The 27,749-nt window shown below is 36.7% G+C and overlaps 2 protein-coding genes across 3 annotated transcripts; one reads left to right on the top strand and one right to left on the bottom strand.

Annotated features, from left to right (window-relative positions):
- Positions 1-1,312: 1,312 nt before the first annotated feature.
- On the bottom strand, positions 1,313-18,158 carry LOC139979358 (uncharacterized). 2 transcript variants are annotated; one of them, XM_071990063.1, is made up of 16 exons: positions 18,009-18,158; positions 15,521-15,551; positions 14,718-14,832; positions 13,930-14,072; positions 13,653-13,714; positions 13,042-13,173; positions 12,003-12,103; positions 11,625-11,670; positions 11,110-11,278; positions 9,055-9,164; positions 8,374-8,487; positions 7,417-7,668; positions 6,493-6,703; positions 5,296-5,394; positions 4,661-4,801; positions 1,313-3,290 (listed from the first exon to the last, which is right to left on the bottom strand). In XM_071990063.1, the coding sequence occupies exons 1-16, from the start codon at positions 18,079-18,081 to the stop codon at positions 3,137-3,139; spliced, it is 1,953 nt and encodes a 650-aa protein (XP_071846164.1). In that variant the 5' UTR covers positions 18,082-18,158; the 3' UTR covers positions 1,313-3,136. The 2 variants fall into 2 exon arrangements, with proteins under 2 accessions (XP_071846164.1, XP_071846165.1); XM_071990064.1 differs by lacking the exon at positions 18,009-18,158 and adding an exon at positions 16,957-17,190.
- On the top strand, positions 17,368-27,749 carry LOC139979359 (DNA-directed RNA polymerase I subunit RPA12-like). The gene is made up of 5 exons (XM_071990065.1): positions 17,368-17,791; positions 20,682-20,839; positions 23,246-23,346; positions 25,120-25,229; positions 26,027-27,749. Exons 2-5 carry the CDS (start codon positions 20,713-20,715, stop codon positions 26,049-26,051), a joined length of 363 nt encoding a protein of 120 aa, XP_071846166.1. The 5' UTR covers positions 17,368-17,791; positions 20,682-20,712; the 3' UTR covers positions 26,052-27,749.

Raw genomic sequence — 27,749 nt, 5'->3', positions numbered from 1 at the left:
TCAAGCTTCTTTAAGGAATCTGTTCATCAAGCCACAGAATATTAAAATCATGAATGTTGCAAATGTAGTGTAATTCATACAGGATTGTGTTAACAGCAGTTTACATACTGAAAGTATGTAAGTTCTATAGCTTTTAGTTAAATAAAGATCATATCAATCTAGGTTGGAAGGATTGAGATTTATTGATGGATGAGGTTAAGGATGTGAATTAGGGAGGGGGGGGGGAAGGGGGAGAGATACACAATCAAATTTGTGATTTGAAATCATTCCTTTTGCAAATAGTTGGGGTAAACTCCAATTGTGTTACCTAAAATATTCATATGAGGAACCAGTTGCAAATTTACAGTTATTAGTCACCTTGTGTAACGGTCTACTCGAAGTATCAAGCTAATTGTGGAACCTTTTTGCTGATTGGTCAGATGTCATGACTTATAAAGGTGCATATATCAGTCATGTAGGTAAACACACTGGGTCTTTCATTCTCTTGAGAGTAAATCTTACATGTGCATACATGCGACGATAAAGATATCTTTTGCCTAAAGTTTACTCATCAAATTTGACATGAACTGCCATAAAGATATCTTTTGCCTAATGAAGTTTACTCATCGAATTTGACATGAACTGCGATAAAGTTATCTTTTGCCAAATGAAGTTTACTTATCAAATTTTACATGAACTGCAGTTTGAAAGTAGATGTTTGTGTGTGAAAGGTTCTCAAGTGTTACAATTGATCAGTCCTCAAAATTTCAAGAGTAAAATAAAATTACACTACAAATATATTAAAAAATGAAGAGACAAATATGGTATGACTTGTAATGTCATTTTTTTAACGACAACAGGTGTTGATGATGAAGACATAATTAGCACTGGGTTTGATGGGGGGGGGGGGGGGGGAGGGATGGGAGAGAAGAGGGTGACAAGGAGGAGATGGCAAAATATTTGGTCTTAACTTGGTTCACATTGCAAAAATTCTTGGTTCACATTGCAAACGTGTTACATGTTTTATTTATCTCTTTACACATTGTGTGATGTTAATGGACAACACAAACGAATTTTGCTATATTTTTGTAGTGCTGAGATTAGGCAAAGAAAGAAGTCAACACAAAACTAAAGACTGTGATCGGAAGGATTGTGAGGCTTGTTTTCATCCACTTTACCTCTGCATCTTTGTAAACAGAGACAACACAAGATTGTTTCAAGAGTTGAGTGTTTATCAAAAAATGCCGCTTAAGGTAATTCATCAACGATGCTTGTTGTCTTCAGTAAGATATAAACAACACACAGAAAAAGAAAACAAAAAGAAACCGAACAATATATGAAAATGGGAACTAACCCCAAAGACACAAAACTTGTTTTGCAAATATTCCACAAAAGTTGTTACTTTTGATAAAATTTCAGTCCTATAAGCACATTCTTTATCATTTTGTAACTTGGTCAAGAAATTACTCATAAAATGCAAGTATTTTGCATTTACACAGCATTCAGTATAACCTCAAAATATGCCCAAAATTTGAAGACTTTTCACCCATTGTTAAAAAGTTTGGTATTTTCTAGGTAATTTATTTATTCCCTGATACATTTTAAATGAGCCCTCGATTAATGAAATTATTCCGAAGTCTAGCCATTCTGACCCACAGGAAATAAAATCACCAGGGAAATATTTATCTTTAATTGTTTTGAGGCATTACTGATAACTGCCTATTCATGTTCTAAATTTTTGTGTACAGTTCAGTCTTCTAGATTTTATGAAACTTGACAGAAAATACACAAATGCACATCTCACAAAAATATATCTAGCTCATTTTGACAAGCTTTTCTTTCCCCTGAGCAAAAGATGACCAGGGTATTACAAAGTAACAAATACCCCCCCCCCCTATGGCTGACTTGGGTATGGACAGCATGTTCAGAGTACAGGACTTGTGTTTAATGTTTACATGGACACTGTATTGATGATTAAACTATCAAACAGGTTACATAGTATAACCCCCCTGCCTCACATTTCCCCACGAATGTACATGCATATACTGTCTTCCAAAGAACCTATAAAATGCATTAATATGTTCTCAAAAGAATGACATTCAAAGTAAAAACAATCTGGACACTTCCAACTGACCATTTGCCATTTAATGATTTCTCATTCCAAAATATTAAAATCATGATTTACATGGAGTGATTCTGTTGTGCATCACTGCTTTGCCATTGGTGGCTTCTTATAGCATCGGTCAAGACTCTCCCACTGTTCTGTGATGACTGGGGCATCCAGATGATCAAATAGGCAATTACAGAACAATTCTCTTTATTGTGAGGTCGGGCTCAGTGCAGTTACATGTAATCATCATTGATGTAACACTAAATGGAACCTTGCTAACTAGCACTGTCTCTCAATCTGTATATAAGTGATCCCAGAGGAATAAACATACTTTTGTTGTGGAACTTCTCTCATATGGCATCTTCATATTGCAATTTCTATCTAGCACATGACTTCATCAACCCACACAGTTTTATCACAGACCAGTGATTGGTCATTACGGCATAACACCTGCATTTAAATATGTTGTCATGTCTGAGACCATTGCTGGTCAATGAAATAGCAGAAGCAACCAGTACCTACAAAAATGCAAAGAAGAATGTCACACAGACTAGGAAACAAAATTATGTTCCAAAATTCCTATTGGACAAAGTAAAACTAAAGGATTTTGAGTTTATTAGCTGTGGATAGGGAAAAACAACTAAATGTTTCTGGCTCGTAGTGTCCTTGCCCCAGTTTCAAGGCCTTTGCCTATATGAGCTCAGCTGCTCAATGCACTCAACAGGCATCACCTGACCACGTTCCATCTCTCCAATAACCAGTCTTGAACGTACAGAAATCTCTTTTACAAAAGCTTTGAGGAAACTGAATCGCACATTTAGTCATTCTCGAATTGTGACAACTCAAAAAGTCTTCTTGAGGATCTGGTGACTAAATGAAACGATTCTTCCATATTGTTGGCTGTTCTTGCCAAGAAGTAAATAGCTTTTAGATCTCGCCAAAGGCACCGAATACTCATAACGACATTTCCAGCAGACCCCACTGCCATCTGGATCTTTCAAGAATCTTGCTAGTTAAATGACAGACGCACACACAGACGCATACACATCATATTGAGTCTGCTATAACCAGATCCTTGCCCATTTCATCTCGACCGTGGGAACTAGACCTGTCCTCCTTCTCTGAATCGCGATGCGAGTGTTTGCTACGTTTGTGCCTGGAACTACGATGCCCGTCTGATCTCTCCTCATCCCTGTCTTTTCTGTAGAGCAGTAGAAACAAATGAGAGAAAGGAAAAATCTTTGAAATCGTACGATACAGCCACCATCCTCTATGACCGTCTAATAAATATCCACGGGCATAGAACGGAAGAAAACGTTCCCTTTCAAACCCTTTTTCATTACACCACCTGAAAAACTGAATTCACTTTTGAGCTGAATTCACTGAATTCACTATTGATCTCATAACGTCTTCATCACCTGTAATAGGGAGGATCCAATGTTCTTCAAGTTTGGCATTATTGTTCTTATCCCTCTACCTCATCACCATGATCCTGCAAAGGGCAGAAGCCATTACTTATGCAATTGCTCTCTTTACAATGATTTCATCAGCCTATCAACTCACCTCTTAGAGCTACAACAGTTCAAATTTCTTTGTCAGTACGGCTTGAATGATGAGAACCAGGTTACAGGTCAGTAAAATATAAAATACTCCATATAGAGAGTCTACAATTAGTAAATGTAAACTTCTTGCAACAGCATTCCCTCTGAGCAAAAGGCTGAATCCATCACAATTAAAGACCCTCCTCACTCACTGAATTGATAACATGTAGTTTGTAAGAGAAGACTCTATAGGAGTGTCTTAACTTTGTGACTTATTCTGCGTAACTTTGATCAAATTTTCCAAAACCTCAGGAGGAAATGGGATAAGTGTCTATAACCTTACTAATAAAATAAATATATAATAATCTTATATTCTTACTGATGGTGAGGGGGGGGATTGGGAGGGAGAGGGGGGCCATGTGTTACCGTTTCCTATGTCGGTCTTCTTTATCCCTGGATTTCCTGTCTCGATCCTTATCTCTATCGTGGGTCCCATCTGTTTTTTATCACTATCCCTAAGCTTTCTTTGTGGGGGAGGGGAGGTGGGGGGCTGGGGAGGAAGGGGCCATGTTTTACCGTTTCCTATGTCTGTCTTCTTTATCCCTGGATTTCCTGTCTCGATCCTTATCTCTATCGTGGGTCGTATCTCTGTTTTTTATCACTATCCCTAAGCTTTCTTTGTGGGGGAGGGGAGGTGGGGGGCTGGGGAGGAAGGGGCCATGTGTTACCGTTTCCTATGTCGGTCTTCTTTATCCCTGGATTTCCTGTCTCGATCCTTATCTCTATCGTGGGTCCCATCTGTTTTTTATCACTATCCCTAAGCTTTCTTTGTGGGGGAGGGGAGGTGGGGGGCTGGGGAGGAAGGGGCCATGTTTTACCGTTTCCTATGTCTGTCTTCTTTATCCCTGGATTTCCTGTCTCGATCCTTATCTCTATCGTGGGTCGTATCTCTGTTTTTTATCACTATCCCTAAGCTTTCTTTGTGGGGGAGGGGAGGTGGGGGGCTGGAGAGGAAGGGGCCATGTTTTACCGTTTCCTATGTCTGTCTTCTTTATCCCTGGATTTCCTGTCACGTTCCTTATCTCTATCATGGCTCCTCTCTCTGTGTTTCTTATCTCGTTCCCTGGAGCTGTCTTTGGAATATCTTCCTCTCCGTTCTCTGTCTCTTGGCCTGTAACAGAGATGACAATAAAGACTCAATTCTGTACATGTCTGATAAAACAAGGCATATTGTGAGATCCAAGCAAACTACATAGGTTACCAACTAAACATATAGCAGTGAGGAAGACAGCCCAGCTAGTAGCAGTTGCTGTTCCAATCACCTTATAGTACAGTAACAAGAACTAATGACATTCAACTCCTTACTTCAGCCATTTGTGAACAAACGATACTAACTGGAAATGGTTGAAGAACATATAGCATGCCCCCCCCCCCCCCCCGCCAGAACATACACCATTCATGGTTAAATAAGTTCATATTTCATAATTCATATTGCTGGCAGCTGGCAGAACCCAATTTTTTGTTAACATTTAGCCAAAATTAATATTTATCATTCTGAATCAACACCATAGTAACAAGATCATTTCTCTATTTTTTATTGAGAGTGAACTTTATAAACCTGGATGTCATCTGGCCTCTTTCTTACATCATCAATGACATTCTCACCTTTCCCCTTCTCTAGATCTGTAATCTCTCCTCTCATCAGCCCCGGGTCCTCTTACTGGATTGGCACCCTTTGGAGACCTCTTATAATCTTCACTTCCGCTACACAGATGCAAAGAAAAAGAAACACTCTTTATTATTCTTCACCTAAATTCTTATACTGTATCTTTTGTGAGAATGTAAAGAAAAAAAAAAAAACATTGATAACCCTGTTACACACTACTCGTCTATAGCATTTGTAAGTAAACATTAATTCAATCAGTCAAGGATTTTCGCCGTTTATCCAAACTCAAATGTTCAGTCACGCTTAGAGTCAAGAAAATGCTCTTGAGAACAAACGAGTCACCTTTTCAAAAATTATGACATTATGACATTACAAACTGTTTCAATGGGAAGTGTATGCTGCAGCTCAGTAATTGCGATGGACAATGATCGTTAATGAGACAGCTGTAATATAAAAATTAGGCCGTCCAATGCTTTGATGCTAGCAGGATATTCTTCAAAGGTCAAATGTCAGCCCCTCAAACATTTATCCAATTGTATGTTGTAGTCACATTTATTTTAGTGTTCAAATTTTGCATAGCAGTTTTAAAGGCCCTCAACTTTGTCCCATATAAAAAAATACTATTGTTCCTATGTACAAACACTGTTATACATTTTTGCACCTGTATAGCAATTTGTCCATTTTGCGATGCGACACCCGATAAGTTATTCCCTGTTAAAACAACAAAGACAGGACAAAAAAAACCCCAACAAAATGATTATCCTCCCAAACTGCCATTGAACATTACACTGGCATTTAACTCTTAGGATGCAGCTAAGGTAAGTCAATGCAATGTACGACCTCAGGCACAATGTGTACACTACATATTACACGAAAAGAAGTGATGCATGAAAATAAGGGCACACCGAATGCTCAACAAACCATGTCATTTTTGCCATATTTTGTATGCAGACAATCCTTATATGCAGAGCGGGAAACACCAGTAACAACCTATATAGTTGTTGCATTGTAATGTGCAGATTTTGTTTTGCACAGGTACGCCCTAGATTTTAAGTCGTGCATAGGCAGTGGGCTACTGACACATCTGTTTCATTGGGTAGCTGTGTAATGATTCTCGTGATATAATCTAGGTATTTGGAAACAAAATAATGACCGATGGGAGACTGCTCTTAAAGATCTGTCCATGACATACTCACCTACTGATGTCACTTTCTTCACTTGCTGCCCTAGGGGACCACTGGTCCTGGAATGATGGAAAGCCAGCCACTGGTCGATCCCATTGGGGACCTCCAGGTGGGCCTGGTCCTGGTCCAGGAGATGGGGATGGGCCTGGACCATGTCCAGGGGTTGGAGCTCGCATTGGTGTGACAGGTGTTCTTGGTGTAAAGTGAGGAGCATTAGCATTTGCTATTCATGAGAAGAAAATGATTTAAGAAACATTTTAGGTCAACACAGTATTCACAAAATTCATGATGAATGAATGAAAAGTTTATGCACAACCACTACCTTGCAACACAAGATTTGCACGGTCGTGCTGAAACCAAAATACAAAACTGGAGAAATTTAACAATTACAAAATAACATTACTTAGCATTTAACTTATTGAAATAATTATCATGGTTAACCAAAAGATAATGTTTGAGAAGTTTCTTAAAGCGGTTGATAGAAAGAATACTGCAAAGTTTGAGAGGAAGACCATTCCACAATTTAGGTCCACATTTGGCAAAAGACCGATCCCCATACACAGTCAACGTCTTCGGAACAAGAAGAGTAGCAGTGGAAAGAGTATAATTAACAATAAGATCTCTTAAGTGTTATTTAATTTGTCAAAACCAGATTTTTTTATGAAACATTAACAGCTAGTTTTGTCTTTGTGAGATCAGGAGAGCAATGATCTATTTAACTTGTCAAAACTTCAAAAGTTACAAAAAGAGATTCCTGTTTCATTTCTTGCTACACATTTAACCAAATGGAACAGATAATTTGGCAACAGATAATATTTTCCGTGCATGCCAGTGTATGAAGTGAATACTGCATCGCTGGATATAACTCACTTCTCTCCATAAAACTACAAGATGCCATTTCTCTCACACAAAACTAGAGAACCGTGTCTGACTTACGGAAGAATGGAGGTCTGTTCCAGTTGTCTCCCTGCTGAGGGGGTGGGGGGCCTGGCATTCTTGGGGGTGCAGAAGAGATAGGTGGTGGCCCAGAGTTTGGTGGTGGTATACCAGTTGGTGGTGGCCCAATGTTCATACCCCCCATCGGAGGTGGTGGCATGGCATTGTTGAAAGCTGGAGGAGGCGGCCTATTCATGATAGGAGGGGGTCTGTTCATGGGCATGGGCATGAATGGTGCCTGGGGTGGACCACCTGTGAAAATGTTCAAAAAATTACATATCAAATGATATTGAATACTGTCCATAGCTAACAAAATTTTCACCATGTTTACCAAAAGTTTAGCATACAAACAATGGATCAAGTGGTATAATCCAGCAGTTTGTTGCAATCGACTGACCCCACCAAACAAGGCTGCAATTTGGAAATACTTTTCCAAGCTACAGTCACTTGGTTGCATTGTCTGATAGAGTGAATTTACATGTTGCATCATCTTTTTGACAGGAAAATGTTACATTCTTTCTTTGATTTTTGTTACCATGTTTCTTTGTTGTTGTAACAACTAATTAAGTTAAAGGTTTGCTCGCACTATAACAATATTAATGTAAAATAAAATAAAACTGTTAGAAAACTGCTTATCCACTAGAGAGCCTGTGTAAGAGAATGTGTAAAAGTAAGTTGGCATGCATTTCAATCCTAGCAGGATCTTCTACAGAGGCTAAAATGTATTAATGTAAATCATATGCAGTGTTTATATTATTAAGCTCACCAAACCTTTTCACCAACTTGCTTGGTAGTCAACTATGTGGGCCATAATGCTTTTAGGGATATACAAAAAGTAGACTGGGTGCACATGCATAAATCACTAGCCTGTGATTTGCATAGACTCACAAAAACTAAAGAAGAAGAAAGACACAAAAATCAGAAAAAGAAAAGGAAAAGCTGAACAAAGCAACTCACTATGATATGTTGGTGCCTGTTGCATTGGAGGACCAGCAAATCCAGGAGGTGGTTGACCCATGTTAGGAGGAGGCTGGCTCATCTGCATGACTGGAATACTACCTGGTGGAGGACCTACAAGAAAATGAATAAAGGAAAAACACAAATATTAATATAGCTCTAAGGAAACACCTGTGGGTATAAAACCATGCCACTCATTACAGAATGAATAACAAATAACAAGTGATAAGCACACGATGGCAGAATTCTTTAACCGATGCAGCAAAGTTTATGAATCTCGGTCACGATTCGTGTAGCAGCTCATATATTAATCAAGTCAACAATGCCCACCCCCCCCCCAAATAATGGTAGATACATATTATCCTCAATTACCCTGGACACCCCCACAGTCACCTAGAAATGAAGATTACTGTTAACAATGCTTGAGAATGACTGAAAAAGGAAGTTTTAGAACTTGTTTCATGGATCACATTTTACAGGTCTGCATTCCTGAAGGCTCATTATTGTACGAGAAAACTGTAAAATTGTCATCAGACAAAACTTGAGTGTCAATATAATAGGCTACTCTGTATTAATCATTTCCCGGTGTGATATTGCAATTACCCTCCCCAATCCCCCGCCCCCCCACCTTCCCTACATTGAACATCTGGACAGGGTTTTGCTGATCTATGTCATACAAACCTGAATGCATTGTTGGTATTGTTGATGGTGCAGTTCGCTGCAAGGAAACCAATGGTGTACCGGTCTGGACGGTGTTGATGCCTGAAGACGACACCACTGCAACACCGTTACTGAGGGTAAAGGAAAGCACAGGGATTACTACAACTAGCGTTGTGCGGTAGTCGGATTTCACACAACCGGTAGTGTTGCAACATGAATACCGGTATCGTAACTACAACCGGTATTTTCCTCAACTTTCATCTACGGTTCAAAGCACTTAGTTACGAGACTGTCAATGTCATACATTCAATATGCATAGCCTAGGCTATGTACATACTCTTACACGCACGTTTATAAAAAAAATTAAAAATATAACACGCTATATTAGGGCCTTTGTTTTTTAACATACACTGCCAAATGAAAAGCACAAACCTTGGAAAAAAGCAACCCACACCATCCTTCATTCATACTCGACGTACGATATTAGATTAACACGTTCGCACGTGGATTAAACTTGTAATCCGTACACAAACATAAATTGGGATTTCCCCACTATTCCATGATATTGGAATAGGGCAACCCCTTCAAGTTCAAAAGTTCACAATGAAAAGTTATTATCTATCAACAAGTCACCACGTGTTTGGAACTTCAGACAATTAGAATATAACATAGGGGCTACGTAAATACGGGATTACAAACTACATACACAAGAATAGTACAGATTTATTTTTATCGTTTATCGGCTGTTCTTTACTCCAGGAAATATACTTTGAATAAGTGCAATATCAATCTTTCGTACAAAAGTTCTTAAAAATTAAAAAAGTAGCGAAAGATAAATATAAATGACATCGTGGAACCCCCCGTATTAATAAACGAATCCATTTCATTACAGCATCAAAATCTCAAGTACTGCACTGCTGTGTACCAGTACCGTATCCTAGGCTATAATAATATACAGTCCCGTGCGAAGATGGATTTAAACTGGATATACTCCCTGCGGTTTTGGCTCAAAATTTATAAAATCGTTAAAATTATTATAACAAAATGAGGTGAAATGCATAAGGGTAAGATTTTGTACATGGGAACCTTGACAATCATCGTTTGAAGGAAGAATAAATAACGAAAATTTCAGAATAACTTTGAGGTCCCATAACATGTTGAGCGCAAGTAACGTTCGATATTTATTGTAGCCTAGGTCCAAATTACTACGTGAAAGTTGATTTACTATATAGCCTAGTCTAGGCCAGTACGTAAGTTGATCAGATATTATTCAAACTAAGAACACAGAAAAAATCGTGTTTTGTTTTCTTTATTTCAAATAGTAACACGTAGATATTTTTATTATGTCCGGGATTCCCGGGAATGATACCGAAACGAATGTAATAACCGGTTGTTTTCCCAATACCGGTAGTAGTTACACATTGCACTGTGATCGGGATTAGTCAATACCGGTATCGGGATACCGGTATTCACTTGACTACCGGGATCCCGCACAACCCTAACTACAACCTTAATGTTTTCAGCCAATAAATAACCAATGACATCAGAACTATTTTATATTCATGGTATATGATGATCAACACAATTGTGAGAAAACATCATTACACTGAATACTAAACTTGGTGATTTATAAATCATATTTGTGGCTCCATCCAGTGAACTTCACTAGTGTACTATTGTGAATCAACAAAACAACATATTTCCACACATTGCCCAAGAGCAAGTACTTTATATTTATAATCATCCTTACCAAGGGATGACAATATACTAACCGCAGGCAAAATTCTCATATGTAAATTAAGTTAGGTACATTTTCTATGAAAAATGTTGTAGACCTCGATTACATTATTTCCCCTGACCAAGTTGAAAAAAGACTTCCTCAAGAACCACTGTTGTGACATAAATGGCAGAAACAATACATTTTAGCCTCATTTATTTTGGTCTGTAAGAAATGCTACACTGACAGATACAACTGGTTCCTGTACTAGAGGATAAAAGGGTCAACTTATCTGTAGACTTGGAGTAAGCCAGTTTTCGACTTAGAACGTAGGAGAAATAGGAAGCCCAGATACTTACAATTTAATTCCACCGTCATTGTCCCTCCGTCCACTGATGGTCGATATACTAGACCCAATGACACTGATGGCTCCCGACCCCTGCTGGTTCTGGTTCCTCACAAACGGTTTCTTATGTCGATCGTTCCAGGATGACGGAGTAGATGGAGGTGGGATAGATTTGACAGATTCTGTGGGGATGAAATAAATCAAGACATGAGAGAACAGCTTGTATATTCATGAAGGGGAAGTTAACCAATCAGAAGGGAGATGTCGATTAATTTCTCCAATTTTGAAAAAATGCTTTCTTGGTGAAGTTACAGTGTTGTCCTAACACTGATTCGCTCTTTTCATTGCATGATATTTCTGCAATCACCAAATGTTCAATCACCCACCCATTTCAATTCCTTGTGTTGCAGGTGATACCTAGCAATATGGTTTCACTGAAAATGACACGTCCGAACAAATGTGATGAGAGTGAAGTCAAGATAGTCTCAGTTCAAAACTTTTCAGAAATAGTGTTTAGAAATAATTTACCTTCTCCGGGGGGTACAGTGGTATCTTTGGAACCAGCATGATGAACCTAAGAACAAAACAAACAGAAAAGAGGGAAATAAATCAATGAGAAAGAACTAAAAGATTGTATTTATAATTAATAATGCTTACTCATCTAAGTGATAGGGAGAGACAAAGGCTTCATATTTCTACTTACCATTTGTTTTTATCTTGAATGTTACGTTGCTGGTCTAACATTTAGGAAAAGTACAAACCAATTACTAACTATTCTTTCTCCTGCCAGCGAGCGATTAAGCATTTTCCCTTCTCACAATTATTTTGTATCTGGCAATACGGGTACCTTGTTTGTTGCAATGAAAGCTTCAAGATACCGATTCATTTTGTTCCCCTTTTCCTCACCGTTATTTTGTGTTCCATCCTCAGCTTCCGTTGCTTCTCACTATACGTCTTCCATGTTTCTTCATTCAGTCCGTAGTTAAAATAATCTGTTATGTCAGCCCCTGATGAGAGAACACAGATACAGCATGTTACATACAAATTAGATGATTACAGTTACTTTAACAAATGATATGGAAATGACAGCCACGACCAGGCAGAGCTGCTGACCTTCAGAAACACTTTCTACTATGTTTTCAAGTCTTAAAACCATTTAAAAAAAAAAAACAATAAGCATATGTATGACTGTATGATGTGAGTGTTATCACAGTTCGTCTATCCCATATTGGTTGTTAAGATCCAATAATCAGTGCTCCTTTAAAACAAAAGGATTCAGATCGAAATACTCCCAGCTAGGATGGACTTTGGAAGTTTTTACTCATCTTCACTTAGGCTAGGCCTAATCTTCATCTAGGCCTAATCTTCTTCAAGGCCTATATTTCATCTAGGCCTTATCTTCATCTAGTTATAATCTTCATCTAGGTCTCATCTCCATCTAGGTATAATCTTCATCTAGGCCTAATCTTCATCTAGGCCTATTCTTCATCTATGCCTTCATCTAGCCTAATCTTCACGATTAGGCCTACTCATCTTCACCTAGGCTAGGCCTAGACTTATGCAACCAGGAAATTATCCCACACTGGTCTAGGCTTATTGGTTAATTTCTTTTCGTGCTTTTAACACTGTTTTTCCAACAAGAGTCTTCTATTCAACTGATCAAGTTTCCACATCAAATCTTTTGTCATATACTTCGGATTGGGATTGTTAAATTTGTCTTTCTTTAATAGCCCAAATAAGGTTTACCAATAACATCCACAAATTAAGCAATTAAATAATTATCTTCTAGGATACATTCTTCAGGTGAAAATCTGTGGTTATCTGTAGAGTATTTATAGATGTTCAAAATATTAATATATGACCAGCATCATATGAACTGTTTGACTGATACTATTGTACTGATATGTGTACAGTATATCGAGGATCATATGCCTTGGTCACTTACCTGGCTTATTCCAAGGCTTTTCTTGCGCTGTGTCTAAATCAAAAGAATATACCCCTACTCCATTGATAGTACCTTCTGCTTCAAGATCTAACGTTTTCTCTGGCTTGGGTGGTAATACCGTCACCGATGTATCTATGGGTAAATGATAAAACACGTATATGAGTTCTGGATATGAGAGGTAAACACAAAATGCCATCAATACAATAACACAAACAAAGAGCTATTTTCATTATTTATATTTTCGTCAAAAGTGGATACAGAAAAATGTCCAAAATGTTTCTTTCACTAGCAATTAATTATCAGGGTATAATTTATGCAGTATCAAATTCCAAAACTGTTATGTAAAAATTAGCATATTGCTACAGAAATGGATGTGAACACCGATTTACCCCAACTACATATTAAGATATAGTTTGCAAAGTAGGCAGAAAAAGAAAAAAGAGAGAAATGCAAAAACAATAGTTTTCATGGTTTTGAGACTCCTGTCAGCATCTACATGTACCTTTAACCAGTTTGAAGCAACTAGGATACTTCCAGATTATGAACATGTATAACACATCTGTAACTGAGATTCATGTTAATATTTGACTATCAAAATCGAGACAACTCACTTGAGCTTGATGGTGCAGTATTTGTTTTCCTGTACGCTGATATTTTCATTGTCCCATAGGGTCTGAAAGAGAAAGAGAAATTAAAACCTACAATAATCATTTCCAATCATTAAGAATTCTGTATTCCTTGTGATTAGCTTCAAGAATCCCTCATGTGGGATAAACACCAGAAATTTATTTGTTCTCTTTTCGTTTTTTTTCTCGTTTTTCAACATATAATCAATCAATTTTTCACTGTACTACGCAGATCGTTGTTAAATGAAGGAAGCTCGCTTACGGGAAAGCCGGTGGCCCGGACTTGATGTCACCAATGGTGATCTGGACATCGTCATCTTCACTGTCGTCATCGCTGTCTTCATCATCTGCTGTTCCATCTTGGGGTGCACTCTCTGTTCCAGGAGGAGCAACATCTGCTGGTGCCTGTGCAAGTAAAACAAAACTTAAACATTCAACACACCTTACTGCGTGTGAGCTATTCTTATACTTCTTCTACCACAAAAACGAGAAGACTCTGAAGTTCTGGACCAGACACTTCCACCATTTATGGTACAAATGTCATGAACTCCATCCAACAAGGGCGAATTATTGTCCCTCCAGCTCTTATGTTCGGTTGTCCAAATGGCAAATTTGGTTTCCGTAAAAAAATGTAACAAAATATAAAAAGGGTGACCAATATGCATCCTATAAGTAAGCTGTATATACTTAAGGGTATTTAGATGCAATGCAATATGAATTTAATGTCGTAATGGGTAGTTGTCTGCCCAAACTACTTCCAAAGCTGGTATCTATTGTCCGAACAGAAATTTGCTCCCCTTGGACAATCTGACTCATTAAATACGTGTCAGCACAGAAGTATTTATATAGATCACATAACAACACATGCTACACATGGCTCATTTGCTATACAATATTTACAAAAAAAGTCTACAATTGGACTGCATTCAATTTTAATGCCTTCAATGAATAAAAGGGATTGTAAAATGAATGATGTAAAAATGCTTCACAAAAGTGACACTATTCTCTTCATCGGTTGTATAAAAGAAGTCACGAGACTTAAAATCCAACCTTTGTCGTTTTTGGTGATGTTTCAGTGGAAGCTGGTAACTTGCTGGCTTCCTCTGCTTTTACCGCCTCTGGTGCTTTGTCCTCATCATCTGTTTTCATGGACGTATCCTTGTCACTGCAAAATACAAACGGCATGTAACATTACATTGCATATCCAAAGAAACAAAGCAAGTAAAATCCAACTATCAAGATATCCATTCATGTGGCACTTGACACCGATGATGTTTTGGTATTATGTACGGAAATGATGAGCTTGCAAATTGAATGTTAACTGTATAATTGTGAAGTCTATAAACACTCAGGTTACAAAAGTACCAAGGACAGGCAAAGACTTACATCTATTGCCACTGCTTGATTATGATGTGATATGATTCGAGGATGAGACCAACAATTTTGAAGTGATTGCGTTGGTACACTTTAGTAAATGAAATGATATGAAAAGATGTCACTTGGAGGATACTGTACATTCAAAAATTTACAGATCTGGATTTTCTTTTACTTTTGTTATTATGACTTTCAAAAAGTTATTCTCAACATAAATTTCTCATCAAATTTGTGGAACCTCTTTGTAATGTAAACTGATTCCTATTTTGGCTGTGGACAACCAATGTGTAAGAATGTTCTGGTACTTTATAGTAGTTGCTATTTTTAAACCATTTGATATATAATTAGTACATCTCAACCCCCCCCCCCTTCCCTGGTATGTGATAGCATGTCATTTGAGACATTTCAACAAGTACAATTAGGTGAATTGTCAGGGTAGAAAGTATAAGTTATTTTATTAAAGACAACAATAATCTCACCTTTCTTTATTCTCTCCAGTTTCAGAAGAATCTGTTATGCAACATGAAATGAAAACAGTAAGACATTGCAAAAGTTCTGTAATCTTTATAGTTTTCTACATTCTACATAATGAATACATATTTCACATACATGTACATATCTTTCCAACCAATGAATAATTTCAAAATTCAACAAAAGCTTCACAAATTGTTTACTTTAAAAGAATAATCCAGAGGAGAGAAATCAATACAATTCAGAGGCTCACTCATCTTTAATTTAACTTATTTACTCCCAATCCATGAATTATTCAAATTTTGGCATAAAGGGTGAGCCAAAGCAATTTTGAATCAGTGTAACTTGGAATGGATGAGTGTTTGAAAATATAATTTAACACCTTAAATTTAAATTTGATAATTATACATCTGCACATTGTTCTATGGGACATGTAGTCCACCTAGGTAGAATATATGGAAACAAAGAGGGGAGGGGGTTGAGGTCATTTTCAAATTTCACTTAATCTTAACCTATAATCCATTAGTATATATAGGCCTAGCTTTCATAAAGTGCTGTTTTCAATTTTTCGAATTAGTTCGAATTTATATGAGAAACCTCTAGAATACTGTTATTTTATGTCTTTGGCAGACAAAGGAAAAAAGAGGGGGGAAAGTCCTGCATTACTATATAAAAGCTGCATTTCAGTATCTTCTAAAACTTTGTAGGCCTATGGCTGTGTGAAGGTGACTTATATCTGACAGAAACCCCTTCATTATTTCAGGAAATAGATCACTGTTGATGGTCTATAATCATTAAAACCTTTACTTTTCATCAATAACCATAATGGTGATTAATATGAAATGTTATGGGTTGTTATAATAAAAGTATGCTTAGAGTTTGACAGTATGTTTAACATTAACAAGTTAAGTAAATGTTAAACATGTAAAGTCAATATTACATCAACAAGTTGTTTAATCACAAAAAACATATGATTCTGAATCGACAAGTGGAGTATCAACAATAATGTTAAATAAAAGGATAGAATACAGAACATATATAAAGTTTTAAGTTAACATTTGACTGCAAGAAGGCTAGTTGTAGTGAGAGTACTTTGCAAAATAGGGGTAATACTAGTAATAGCACAACTCAAAGCTATTTGATATGAAAATATTGCTGTGATTCATTGGAAATTCAATGTATTTAGCCTATTGATATTCACTTGGGCCTAGGCTATGGAACGAAATTAACAAACGAGTCTAGGCCTAGGACTAAAGAAGCTATAACATAAGTTAAATTAATAGAATAAACCAGCAACTACATGGCTAGGCCGGCCCTATAGCTTGATTATTTAGCCTTCGTTTTAACATTGGCCTAGCCTAGCTACGCAGGCTGAAATTTTGGCCAAACAAGAAGCTTAACGTTAGGCTAACCGAGGCTGTAACTGTTTCAATTCAAAGCTTACCACCATACAACCACCGATCTTCGTCATCATCTGCCATTTCAGGAGCTTAGGTTAGTAAAGAATGCCACTAATGGTGCAGAATTAGAAGACACACCTTATCGGGAAAAAGTAACCTTTGGTAGGCTACAGTTCTACTATTACTAATGGACTTAGACTTAGAGGCCTAGCTAGAGACACAGCGACCAGCAAGACTAGGATTGGAGCAGCTATTGATGGCTGAGATTTTCAGTTTTCGTTGGCTGCAGTACAGTGCAGTATTAGTGATATTTCTATATACACTCAGTATGCCAGATTGTAAACTGACTTCACTGGACTCACACACGCGCGCAAGCTACCTAGATATAGAATAACGCGCAAGAGGTACTCGTTGCCGGATGTCTCCGAAAATGGCATGATTGTCTCATATCCTTCAAAAATTGCCCAAAAAGGAAAGAGACTTTAAACAACTAAGTTAATCAAAAATATTTGAAGCATCTTCCGTTTTCATGTTTTTTTAACTATTGAAGCCTGTCTTTATACCAAAATGTGCAATTTTTTTACTAAGGCTTGTATCGAGATGTTGAATCTATGTTAGAATACTTTGCATGTCTAGTTGTTCATAAGCTGGCCGACCTATCTAGTAAGTCGACCAGATGCGGTAAAATGAATGACCTTGCAGCTCAGACAGAGAGAGCCAATTCACATGTTTTCCTTTTCTCGCGGAACTGACATCAAATAGGCTTTCTTACCTCGCCTCGTATGACAATATCGACTGCAGAAACATAGGTAATTGTGACCACTGACTACAGAACTACAACCCAGAGGACTAAATAAATAGGACTCATTTCATCTGAAGGTAAAGCCGCCTGTTTGTTGCGTATTTCTTTAAATACGCTGTTGGTCTATTTGAAAATATAAAAACTATTAAAAACTCACACTGTTTCAATCATTTCATATGTAACTAATTAATAGTATGTAGTACTAAGCTAGTAGCATACTACTACTAGGCCTAGTTACACTACAGTAGCCTAGTAATATTACAACCTGGGCTTAGTTATTCACCTTGAATTCACCTTGAAGTGCCACCCTCTTCTTGGGATCATCTCCTGGAAGTGGCTGGCTGATAGTTAGAAGGCCAATGGCCATCTTTAAGGTGTTGATGTGATCTGCATTCACCTCTTTATCTGGTACTCATTCCAATACTTCCAAATCCTGTGAAAATATGTGTTCCTTGTGACCCTAAATCTGGCATACTTTGGCCTAATTTTCAGTGTATTTCCTCTAGTTTTCTCATTTCCAATGATTTCCACTATTCCATCCAATTCTACCTTGATATTCTTATTTAAAATGTTGTAGAAAGTTAACAGGTTTTGTCTGGAATATCTCTGTTCCAACGACATTATTCTGACTCTGAGCTCAGTTAATCTTTCCTGATATATTTTATCCTCCATTCCTGGTATCAATTTGTCATCCTCCTTGTAATCTTCCGTTAAGTTTATATCCTTCCTAAAGTATGGCTTCATACTTATGGCATAATCCAAGTGGGGCCTCACCAAGAATTTATACAACTTCAAAAGCACGTTATTATTAAAGTTAGTAAATGATTCCGGGCCTTATAAAACAGATTCGTTTACAACTGTTCAAGAACCATAAATTTATGCCTTAAGTTAGGACTAAAAGACAATCATATTAGGGCCCAAAGTCAGGCCACATGTTACAGATAGGCACGCTTATTTACCTGGAAGCCAGATGAATATGTCAAAGTGCTCTTAATACTCATCCAGCAGCAGGGCAATTATATGACCAGTTGCCTTTTTCCCCAGGCAGTGGTACAAACATAAATTGCATGCATGTTTGAAGCTCTATGTTCTGTGTCTAGTTAAAAATGCAGATTGTTCAGATAGAATTATTACCCTTGTATTTAAGGATGGATGACTTTCTAGAGATAGTTGAGAAGTGATTAATGGAATATATATATGGCACTTAAAATTACGAGAGTTGATTCTCATCACAGTAATGTTGTAGTGACCGAGCAGTAACAGAACAAACTAAAACATATGCAACCAACAAAGAATGATGCAAGACAAGTTGACAGCTTGGAGGCTGTAGGAGCTCTGCTCTATATTCTTCTCTTGTAACATCATCTCCAAAATACATAACAAATTAACACTAACATAAACCAACACCCTAGTATAACACAATCCTATTGGTAGTTGGAAGACCACTGACCACTCCTACTAGGTCATTCCACCTCTTACAAACATCTACACCTGTATAACATGGGATCACACCAGTGTATTAGCACCTGGGTACTCTCCAATTGACCTGGCCATAAAAGCTTCCAAACATAACTCAACCTACAGTGTAAACAATAGATAGAATACCAACAATGCCATAGATGGCTATCCTCAGTAAACTAGCACTAACAGTGACCAGAATAGTCTAATGTATGCCAGCAAGTAAAATAGACTAGCCTAAGATAGGATAAACAAGCTAGGACCCTACAATGTTTTGGATGTGGTTGATCGCACATTCTGTCAAGATGCACCAAGTGTTGTGTTGGATAGAATAGAACATTGTGGAAGTTTGTGAAGGACTAGCTGTTATTCATCTAAGCCATAGTGTCAAAGAATGTAATATGAAAAACTGATCATGTTGAAATCACAGTGCTTGGCACTTCATCAACAAGTGCAGAATATGTGTTCTAATTTAGGCACCCTTTATTGGTTATTTAGCTGTTGTACAAATAGTGGGCATGCATTGTTATTCACCCATCTACCTGGCCACTGGAATGAAAGATTAAGATTTACGTCAAAATTTGTCATTATCAAGGCTACATGGAAGAGGCACTCCATCTCACTAATGCAAGTTCAAAATAATCATGCAGCAGTGAAAGGGCGACCTATTGGCCTCCACATTTACCACATAGGCTAGTGTGCTCATGCAGTTACTGGTTGCCAAAGTGATCTGCAACAGTGATACAAACAGGTTGCTGTTTTTAATTGTCCCAACTTGACAACTCTATCAGAAGCATTAATTAGCTTACAAGTTACATATATTCGGGTACATTTTTGCTATGAATCCCTGGAAGGGAGCTTGTTAGAAATAAAATGTTTACTGAAAAAATTGATGATTAAAAAAAATGACTCATGTCATTTCATTTTATTTGTTTGGATGCATTGAATCAAAAAAGGTTTAACTCTAGTTTGTTAAATGATAAGCAATACAGGCTACAGCTAGAGTGCTCCAAATTAAAGTTAACTAATTTCTTAAATTATAACTAGTACTTACTATCATGAAACGATTACAATTTAAAAGTTTAAAATTTGTGTAACCTTGTAAACTAGCCGTTGTAGGATTTCTCAAAAATGGAAACTTTGGAGAGAGCTATTGTCAAATATCAAAATTATCACAGAAGTAGAGCATAATGCTACCTTTTCTCTTCTTCTCTCACCTATAAAATCATTGCACAGTTCGATGCACTTATATCCAGCTATTCCCAATGCACGGAATATCTACTAGTACATTCATAAACAAAATAGTATAACCTTCAAATGGCAGTCGGTTTTACTTGTTACACAAGTTTAGAAGAGGCCTGACTAGCCTCCAAGGATCCAACCATGGTATGTGTACAAAGTACACACAAAAATGGTATGTATGTGAAGCCCATTTAGGCTAGAAATGCATGGATGGATGACAAAAAAGCCTTTAAAATCTCCACCAAATGTTTCACCTTCTATTTGCAGTTTTGAAGGAAAGTTTAGCAACTTCAAAATAATGGACAAAGAGGCTGCAACTTCTCACAAGGAACTTTGCACATTTTGTGGTACGGTGTATCCATTTCCAGCAAGTGATTCAGATGTGACCAAGTGCAATAACTGTGGATCAGAGGCAGATGCCAAAGGTTTGCTAGATTTTAATGTTCTGAGAGCAATTTTTATTTGACCAATATTGATTAATATTTCACTTACATATTTTCTTGTATTGTATCCTCCAATTTCTTCTCTTTTATTTCCTGTTTCCCCATATATGCTGTTTGCTTTTTTCCTTCAATCCTTCAACCCCCCATAATTGATTTTTTCAGAAGTCTTCTTGATCATTTCTGTCATTGTGTGTACTGCATTGGTTAGTTTGTAACATCAAGTTCTTCTGCCATTTCATATCAATGTAACCCCTCCTTTCCTTCGGTCAAGGTAATTAGGACAATGGGTTACTAATATGTGTATCAAGTGGGCCTAGGCTTCAAGACAGGATAAAATTGTCTCCATGTCCGAATGGTTCAATGCTGATATATTCAAAACAACTGCTGAGTCAGTTCTACACAGGTTTACAATGAAAGACACAAAACACAAAGAAATGTACCATGAACTACTTATATTTTCAATCCTCCAATCATGGGAAATGGGGATGTTATAAGGCTATCAATGGCACAAAACAATAAAAAGTATCTACATTACAAAATATGTCAACTCGACCACACTCCTAGATATTAACTCTTAAATAAGCATACTTGCAGTTACATAACATGCTGGTTACTGTGGTACTGAACACTGTACATCAAGATGCAGCACAGGTTATATAGACAATGTTAACAATAAAAAGGTTACAGTGTGCACTGTACTATACACTGAGCATTTAGAACTTAGAAAACTTAAACTTATTGTCTATGGCCATGACACAGGTTACAATAAAAGAATACTTAAACTTATCTGGTTTTACGCTGGTGCTGTCGCGAACTGCTCGCTTTCTTTCTTCAACGCGGAAAGTTCATTTTCGCGAATTAAGGTTCCGGTGTACATCAGTGTGCTCCATAATAGACTCGGTAATATACTGCAGTCCAGCGATTTACAAAACGGTATGACAATTTAATAAAATAGTTAGGGTGACATCTACAGCTCGGTGGGGTAGAATCCGGTTCCTTAGGTAATTTCAAAGTACAGGTAGGCTCCAAGAACAGCAATTAAGTAAAATATGAAAAGTCCATGGTAACCATCTCGGCAAGATCCAGAACAGTGGCCACAAAGATACTAATATGACATTCTCGTCATAATTTAAGAATATAACTTTACATGATGAACATCTTCGAAACTCCCTATTTATACAACACTTTTTCCTTTAATAAAAATATTATAAGTACAATAGATCAAGCAAGAGAAGCCTTGCTCTCCCCAGGTGAAGAAACAAACTCTAACTAAGTCAAGATACAAAGTGACAACAAGTGACAACAACTCTAGGCCACATGGCTTCCCCACATCCTATTGGTTACTTCTAGCAAAGATCCTGTTGACCAACTAATAAGATGACCAATCAGTAATTACATGATGGATTAGTTCCTATAAATATTCATGTCACCATGTGCCTTCCCTTCCCTAGCACTGGGCTATTTTGTAACCCTTTCCCACCAATACACTGTGACTCTAAATACCATTGTCCCAGGTATAAACCACAAGCACTATTGTCTAGCAGGCTCAGTTTATCTCAGGAGAGATAAGTAGCAAGGATGCATACAAAAAGGCTTTGTGAAAGTAAAATAACCATCACTAATCTGCAATATACCCAGCAGAGGCAGGAAGTATCTGTTTACTCTTTTTAATTAAAACTATCTACACTATTGACAGAAACTGCTTCTACTAGCAAGTGAAAACAACAAACCCACTGTGTCATTCATGACACCAGGGTTACATCAACATTTTGCTCTTAATTTCTTGCTAAGATACCTGAACAATGCAGTCTGTTAATTTTGGTTATTGCCAAGATTAAGTTCAAAGAAATAAAAGATTCAGTGTTTTTAAATTTTCAGTTTTCTGGTATATCTATAATGCTATATATATAAAAAAATATCATGGTCAGGAGGTGGCTTGAATATCAATTACTCCCAATTTCATTAGATAAGGAAAATTTTAAGGAGAATTTGTTAGTTTGTAATGACTTGAAACCTGTGTGTAAGTGATATTCTGTAGGTGTGGTAATATACTGCCAGAAGTTGGTAACCAATTACATAATAGGTTTCTAGCTCTGGTCACATGACATATGCACGATTCACAGCGTATACATCTTTGCTGTCATATTCTACTGCAAAGTAACACAAAGGTTGAAAAAATATCGGTTTAAGATATTATCAATTTAGAGATAAGTCTGTGAATCAGTGTTTTATGCTGAATTAAGCTGCTTTCCATTCACAGACGTTTCCTGTCGTTTTGTCCTTGATTTGCATGGTGAGACTTACTCATGTATATATATATATGTGCAGATTGATGACATTTAAGTACATGAAACACTTACAGCATACACATAACCTTCTATCTTGCAGACATTTTCCATGGGATGGTTTTCCACACATATAAAAGATTTAATGAGAGGAATCCTGGAAAGAAAAGTACAGCACAGCAACCGGAATATCTAGGTCCTACGGTGAGTTTCCTACTCACCTAAATGCGTACAGGAATCAACAGATTTCAAGTAATGATACTTTAGGACAGATTGCTGTATGTCCATTTTGATTCTTTGTCGGAGGTAAAAGAAATCAATGAGATGGTGATGGTGTGTGTGTACTGTGTGTGTATGGAACACTTGCTTATAAACATGGTAACTCAAAAAAATCATGGTGGATTAACTAAATACTTGGTATGTGGATCTGTCTTATTGAGTACAGGAAGCCTATTGTTTTCTGTGAAGTTCAATGGTCATTTGGGGTCAACAGAGGTCAAAGTCTGAAAACTTGTGAAGAGAATAACTCAAAAAGCACATCTTTGTTGAACTTCATACATGGTATGCAGATTTCAGCTTGTTGATTACAAGAACCCAATTGAAGTTGGTGGAGGTCAAAGGTCATTTTGGTCAACAAGTCTTTAAATCTTGTAAACAAGATAACACAAGAAGTACATCTTTCTTGAACGTAATACTTGGTATGTAAATCTAACTTGGTGAGTGCAAGAATCCTATCTAAATTGGTAGAGGTCAAAGGTCACATAAAATCAACAGGAATCAAGGTCTGAAACCTTTTAAGCATAACAACTTAAAATTGAAGCTATAATTAATCTGTGAATCCTGAGGTTCCTGCAATGCTGTGATTTTCTTTTGGTGAACATAGTTAGGTCAAATTCAGTTCAGTTTAGTACTTTGGAGGGGCTCTAAAGGTCTTCAATGAAACATACCTGGCATCCAGGTAAATGCAATCTGCTTCAGAGTTCATTCGAGTGAAACGTGCACTTAAACCTCCTATAAGGGTTTCTCCCTCTGAGCTTTAAGGGTTCAACAGGTTATCTGAAATGTACACAAACTGACTCAAGGGATCAACATTTTATCTCAAATGGTGGAAAACTTGGCCATTTTCTAAAAAATATTTCACAGTATATAAACCATGTCATGTAACTCTGAACAGCTGTTTAAAAGTTGGTAACATGTATCTATATTTCACATAGGAAACTGTTCTTTCTGGATATTGAAACATTTTGGTTTAAAATTTTTATACTGTAAAATCCTTTGAGTGAATGACATGGTTCATACCCACAAGGGATTTCTACTAATCTTTACTGGTTCTCACTTAATTCTTGGACAACTTTAACTCACCTGCTCTACATTAGTCAGATAGTTATAGTATTTTAATTTTGAACGAATTGTATGGAAAGGACTCACAAAGCTAACTGGCTTTGTGGTTGATCTAAGTGGTGCACTCCATAAGTTAAGTTCCATAGTGTATTATGCTTCCTGGAAGGTCCACCACATTGCAGTTGTTGTTCCTGAAGGAAATATGCGTTTATTTTTCATTTTTGTCGTAGGGAAGATCTAAATGTGAAGCTGATTACATTCTTCAATATTGTAACTCAGAGCAGCAGTTTTGTCAAGAATTTCCCCAAACTTACTGACTGTTATGTCAAATAAGAATCACATTGATCAAATTAAGTTTCAAGAGTAGGTAATGAAAGAACTTGCTTCAATCTTGAACATTTTGTCATCCAAACACTTTCACAGTAAGATTAAACAAGGATAAAGCAACATTTATCTTGCTTTCAGGCCAATACTTGTTATGAAATTTGGCTATTTAAGCTAAAGAACCCCATTGATATGGCATGTTAGTATAAACCATGACCTAGAAATGAATAAAACCAACTAAAAATCTGCTTTAAGCTGTGTGTCCACTAGATTACTCTAACAATAATTAATTCCTTTCTTCGACAATTCCAGGTTGACAGACAATGTCAAAAATGTGGTCACGGTATCCTGCACTACAATACTCTCCAAACTCGCTCAGCGGATGAGGGTCAAACGATTTTTTATTATTGCCCTAACTGCAAGTAAGTATTTTCAGAATTTTCCTGAACGAGTAGAAATTGGTCTCAAATTTTGAATGTCAATCATCAGGCTATGTTGATTCGTATATTAATTAAATGACTTATTTATCCAAACTGTCACTGTTTCAAGAACTACAGATAAGTCTGATGAACAAAACTTGGAATTTCTTTTCTCTTAAAGTGTTCTCCAAGGTTTTGTGTTTTATATTTTTAACTTGTTGAAGAGTAAACATATTTAACTGGTGGTAAACAATATATTTGACAAGTAACTGATTAGGTCGAATCTCTTTTGCCCTTTGAAAGGTACTGGAGATTTTTTTCCTAGTTCAGATTGCATACTAAGACAGGAAGCATCAACACCAATAATTGTTGTCCTGTGTATCTGGCATTCTGGCCCCAAAAAAATTCCATAAAGATTATTTCCAAATGTGCAGGAAGATCTTCAAAAACAAATGAATTTTTGGATCCACCTAGTTATGAAATACGAATCATATTATCACAAAGGCACATCAAAGAGAAAGGATGAAGAATGTTACTCATACTATAATTCAATATATTTTCTGTAGATATCAACACCTTTTTAAAACATCTGAATGAGCATTTGACATGAATATTCATAGGATCAGTGAGACTCTCTATTCTTGGCCATAGTAGTTGCCATGGTATCACAGCCTAAGCAAGGCAGTTTGTCATATAATCTTGATACCAGTATGTGATGGTTTAGTTTGTTTGACTTTTGTAGTATCTTTGAATGTTGATCTTGTCACATTTATTGAATTGTTTGTCTTGTCTATTTGCAGACACAGAGAGATCGAATACAGCTGATTGCCAGTACGTCATCCAGTTATTCTAGCAGATAAACATTGCCGGCTAATACTTGGTGACCGAGAGGCATCAAAGAATAATAATGGTGAAGTTTCAACCGCAAAGAAACCAAACAAATATTTGAATCTACTTGTCGACGAGACGCATGGAAGAATGAAATGCTACAGGTTCAACTGTAGTCAAAACATTTTTGCTAATCTGTTTGGTAATCACTGGTGCAAGGAGGATTAGTATGTTAACATTTTAGTCATGAAACTGGAGTGGAAACTAAAGAGAGCAGAAAGTTTCCTGGAATGTCTTTATTGGGTCTGTGGTACTCTTAGACTGTACATTGAGAAAGATCAGATGACATGTTATCACTGAAAAAAAACAGAAGAAAAATGGAGAAAAAATCTACCCAAGCAGATAGATCAGTAGTTGAATATTTACGCATTGCATTGGTGCTTTTCTTTGGTTCTCTTACAAACGATATCACTGAATACTCATTATGCAATACATCATGTTATACAGTCTATATTCAGCAAACGGCTTTGTAGCATTAAGCTAAACAGTTTTAATTTGTAGACTTAATACAGCTTTGTCTTTAACCAAATCTTCAATGCATATTGAATTTGGTTATATGTATGCATAGTATGAACCAGTCACATGTAGATGTAAATATGTGAACAGAATTTTAATGTTTGGAAATGTAACTATGGGGTTGAAATTTCTAGAAACTTTTAGGAATCATGTCTGAAAAGGGATCACCTAGACAAAACAGGTGATTGTTTCCAAAAATTTGTCTGCATCACTAATCTTGGTAACCATATCCTGATAGCAGTTAGCCATTTGCGTAGATATAATTTTATATACTTGATGTAAGTTTGTGCAATTTATGCATGTTCCTGGCAACAGAAACAGCAAGTAACATCATGGTGGCATGGTATTTTCTTTAAAAACTTGTTTATCCAATGAGGGTGATCCTAACAAAAAATGTCAGTTTGCATTTCTTAGATTAAAAGAAAGATTTAATTGGCAAAATCAAGTTACTCGGAAAGTTGAAACAACTACATGAAATAGCAAGTAATAGAGATGGATTTTTCAACTAGCAATGTGGACTTATTTTGTATTCTCATTTTGTCTGCCACAAGACATCCTGTTAGTCACTTTAAGGGTCATTGCTATTAAGCTGTAATTGTGATTGTGGTTATGGCCCTCCAAATTGATTTCCCAGGCAAAGAATTGGGTATATTTTAGAGAATAACATGTTTAACAACAGAGTGTGATTTGAGTCTGCTGTTGATGTTTGATCATGTGTGACCATTATTTGACCTTCTAGCATATTTTGGGGTTATAAGGATGGCTGTGATGCTGCAAAACAGACAGAACAACAATACTCACATGTTATCCTTATATGTAGCAGACTTATAATGCTCTCTTTTCTCATGGATGTACTGTATGGAACCTTATAAACATAGATCAATGTTTTTATTCTTCAGTATTAAAATGAAACCCACAAAATAGTTTTTTAATAAGATTAAATCGTGAAATTGAAAAATAAGTGTTTCGTAGAAAACTTAGTGAAACCTAGTCAACTAGTGATGCCGATTGGAGAATGCATTGTGTGCTTGGTTTTCTTTATATCTTTCTGATATATATATTTATTTTTTCACTTATATTGGGCAATGGTACTTTATTATTGAAAAATAAATTGTTTAA

This window comes from Apostichopus japonicus, chromosome 14 (genome assembly GCF_037975245.1).
Source record: "Apostichopus japonicus isolate 1M-3 chromosome 14, ASM3797524v1, whole genome shotgun sequence".
NCBI classification, from domain to species: Eukaryota; Metazoa; Echinodermata; class Holothuroidea; order Aspidochirotida; family Stichopodidae; genus Apostichopus; species Apostichopus japonicus.
Note: the sequence above shows the minus strand (reverse complement) of the source record. Positions and strands in the feature narration are given on the sequence as shown.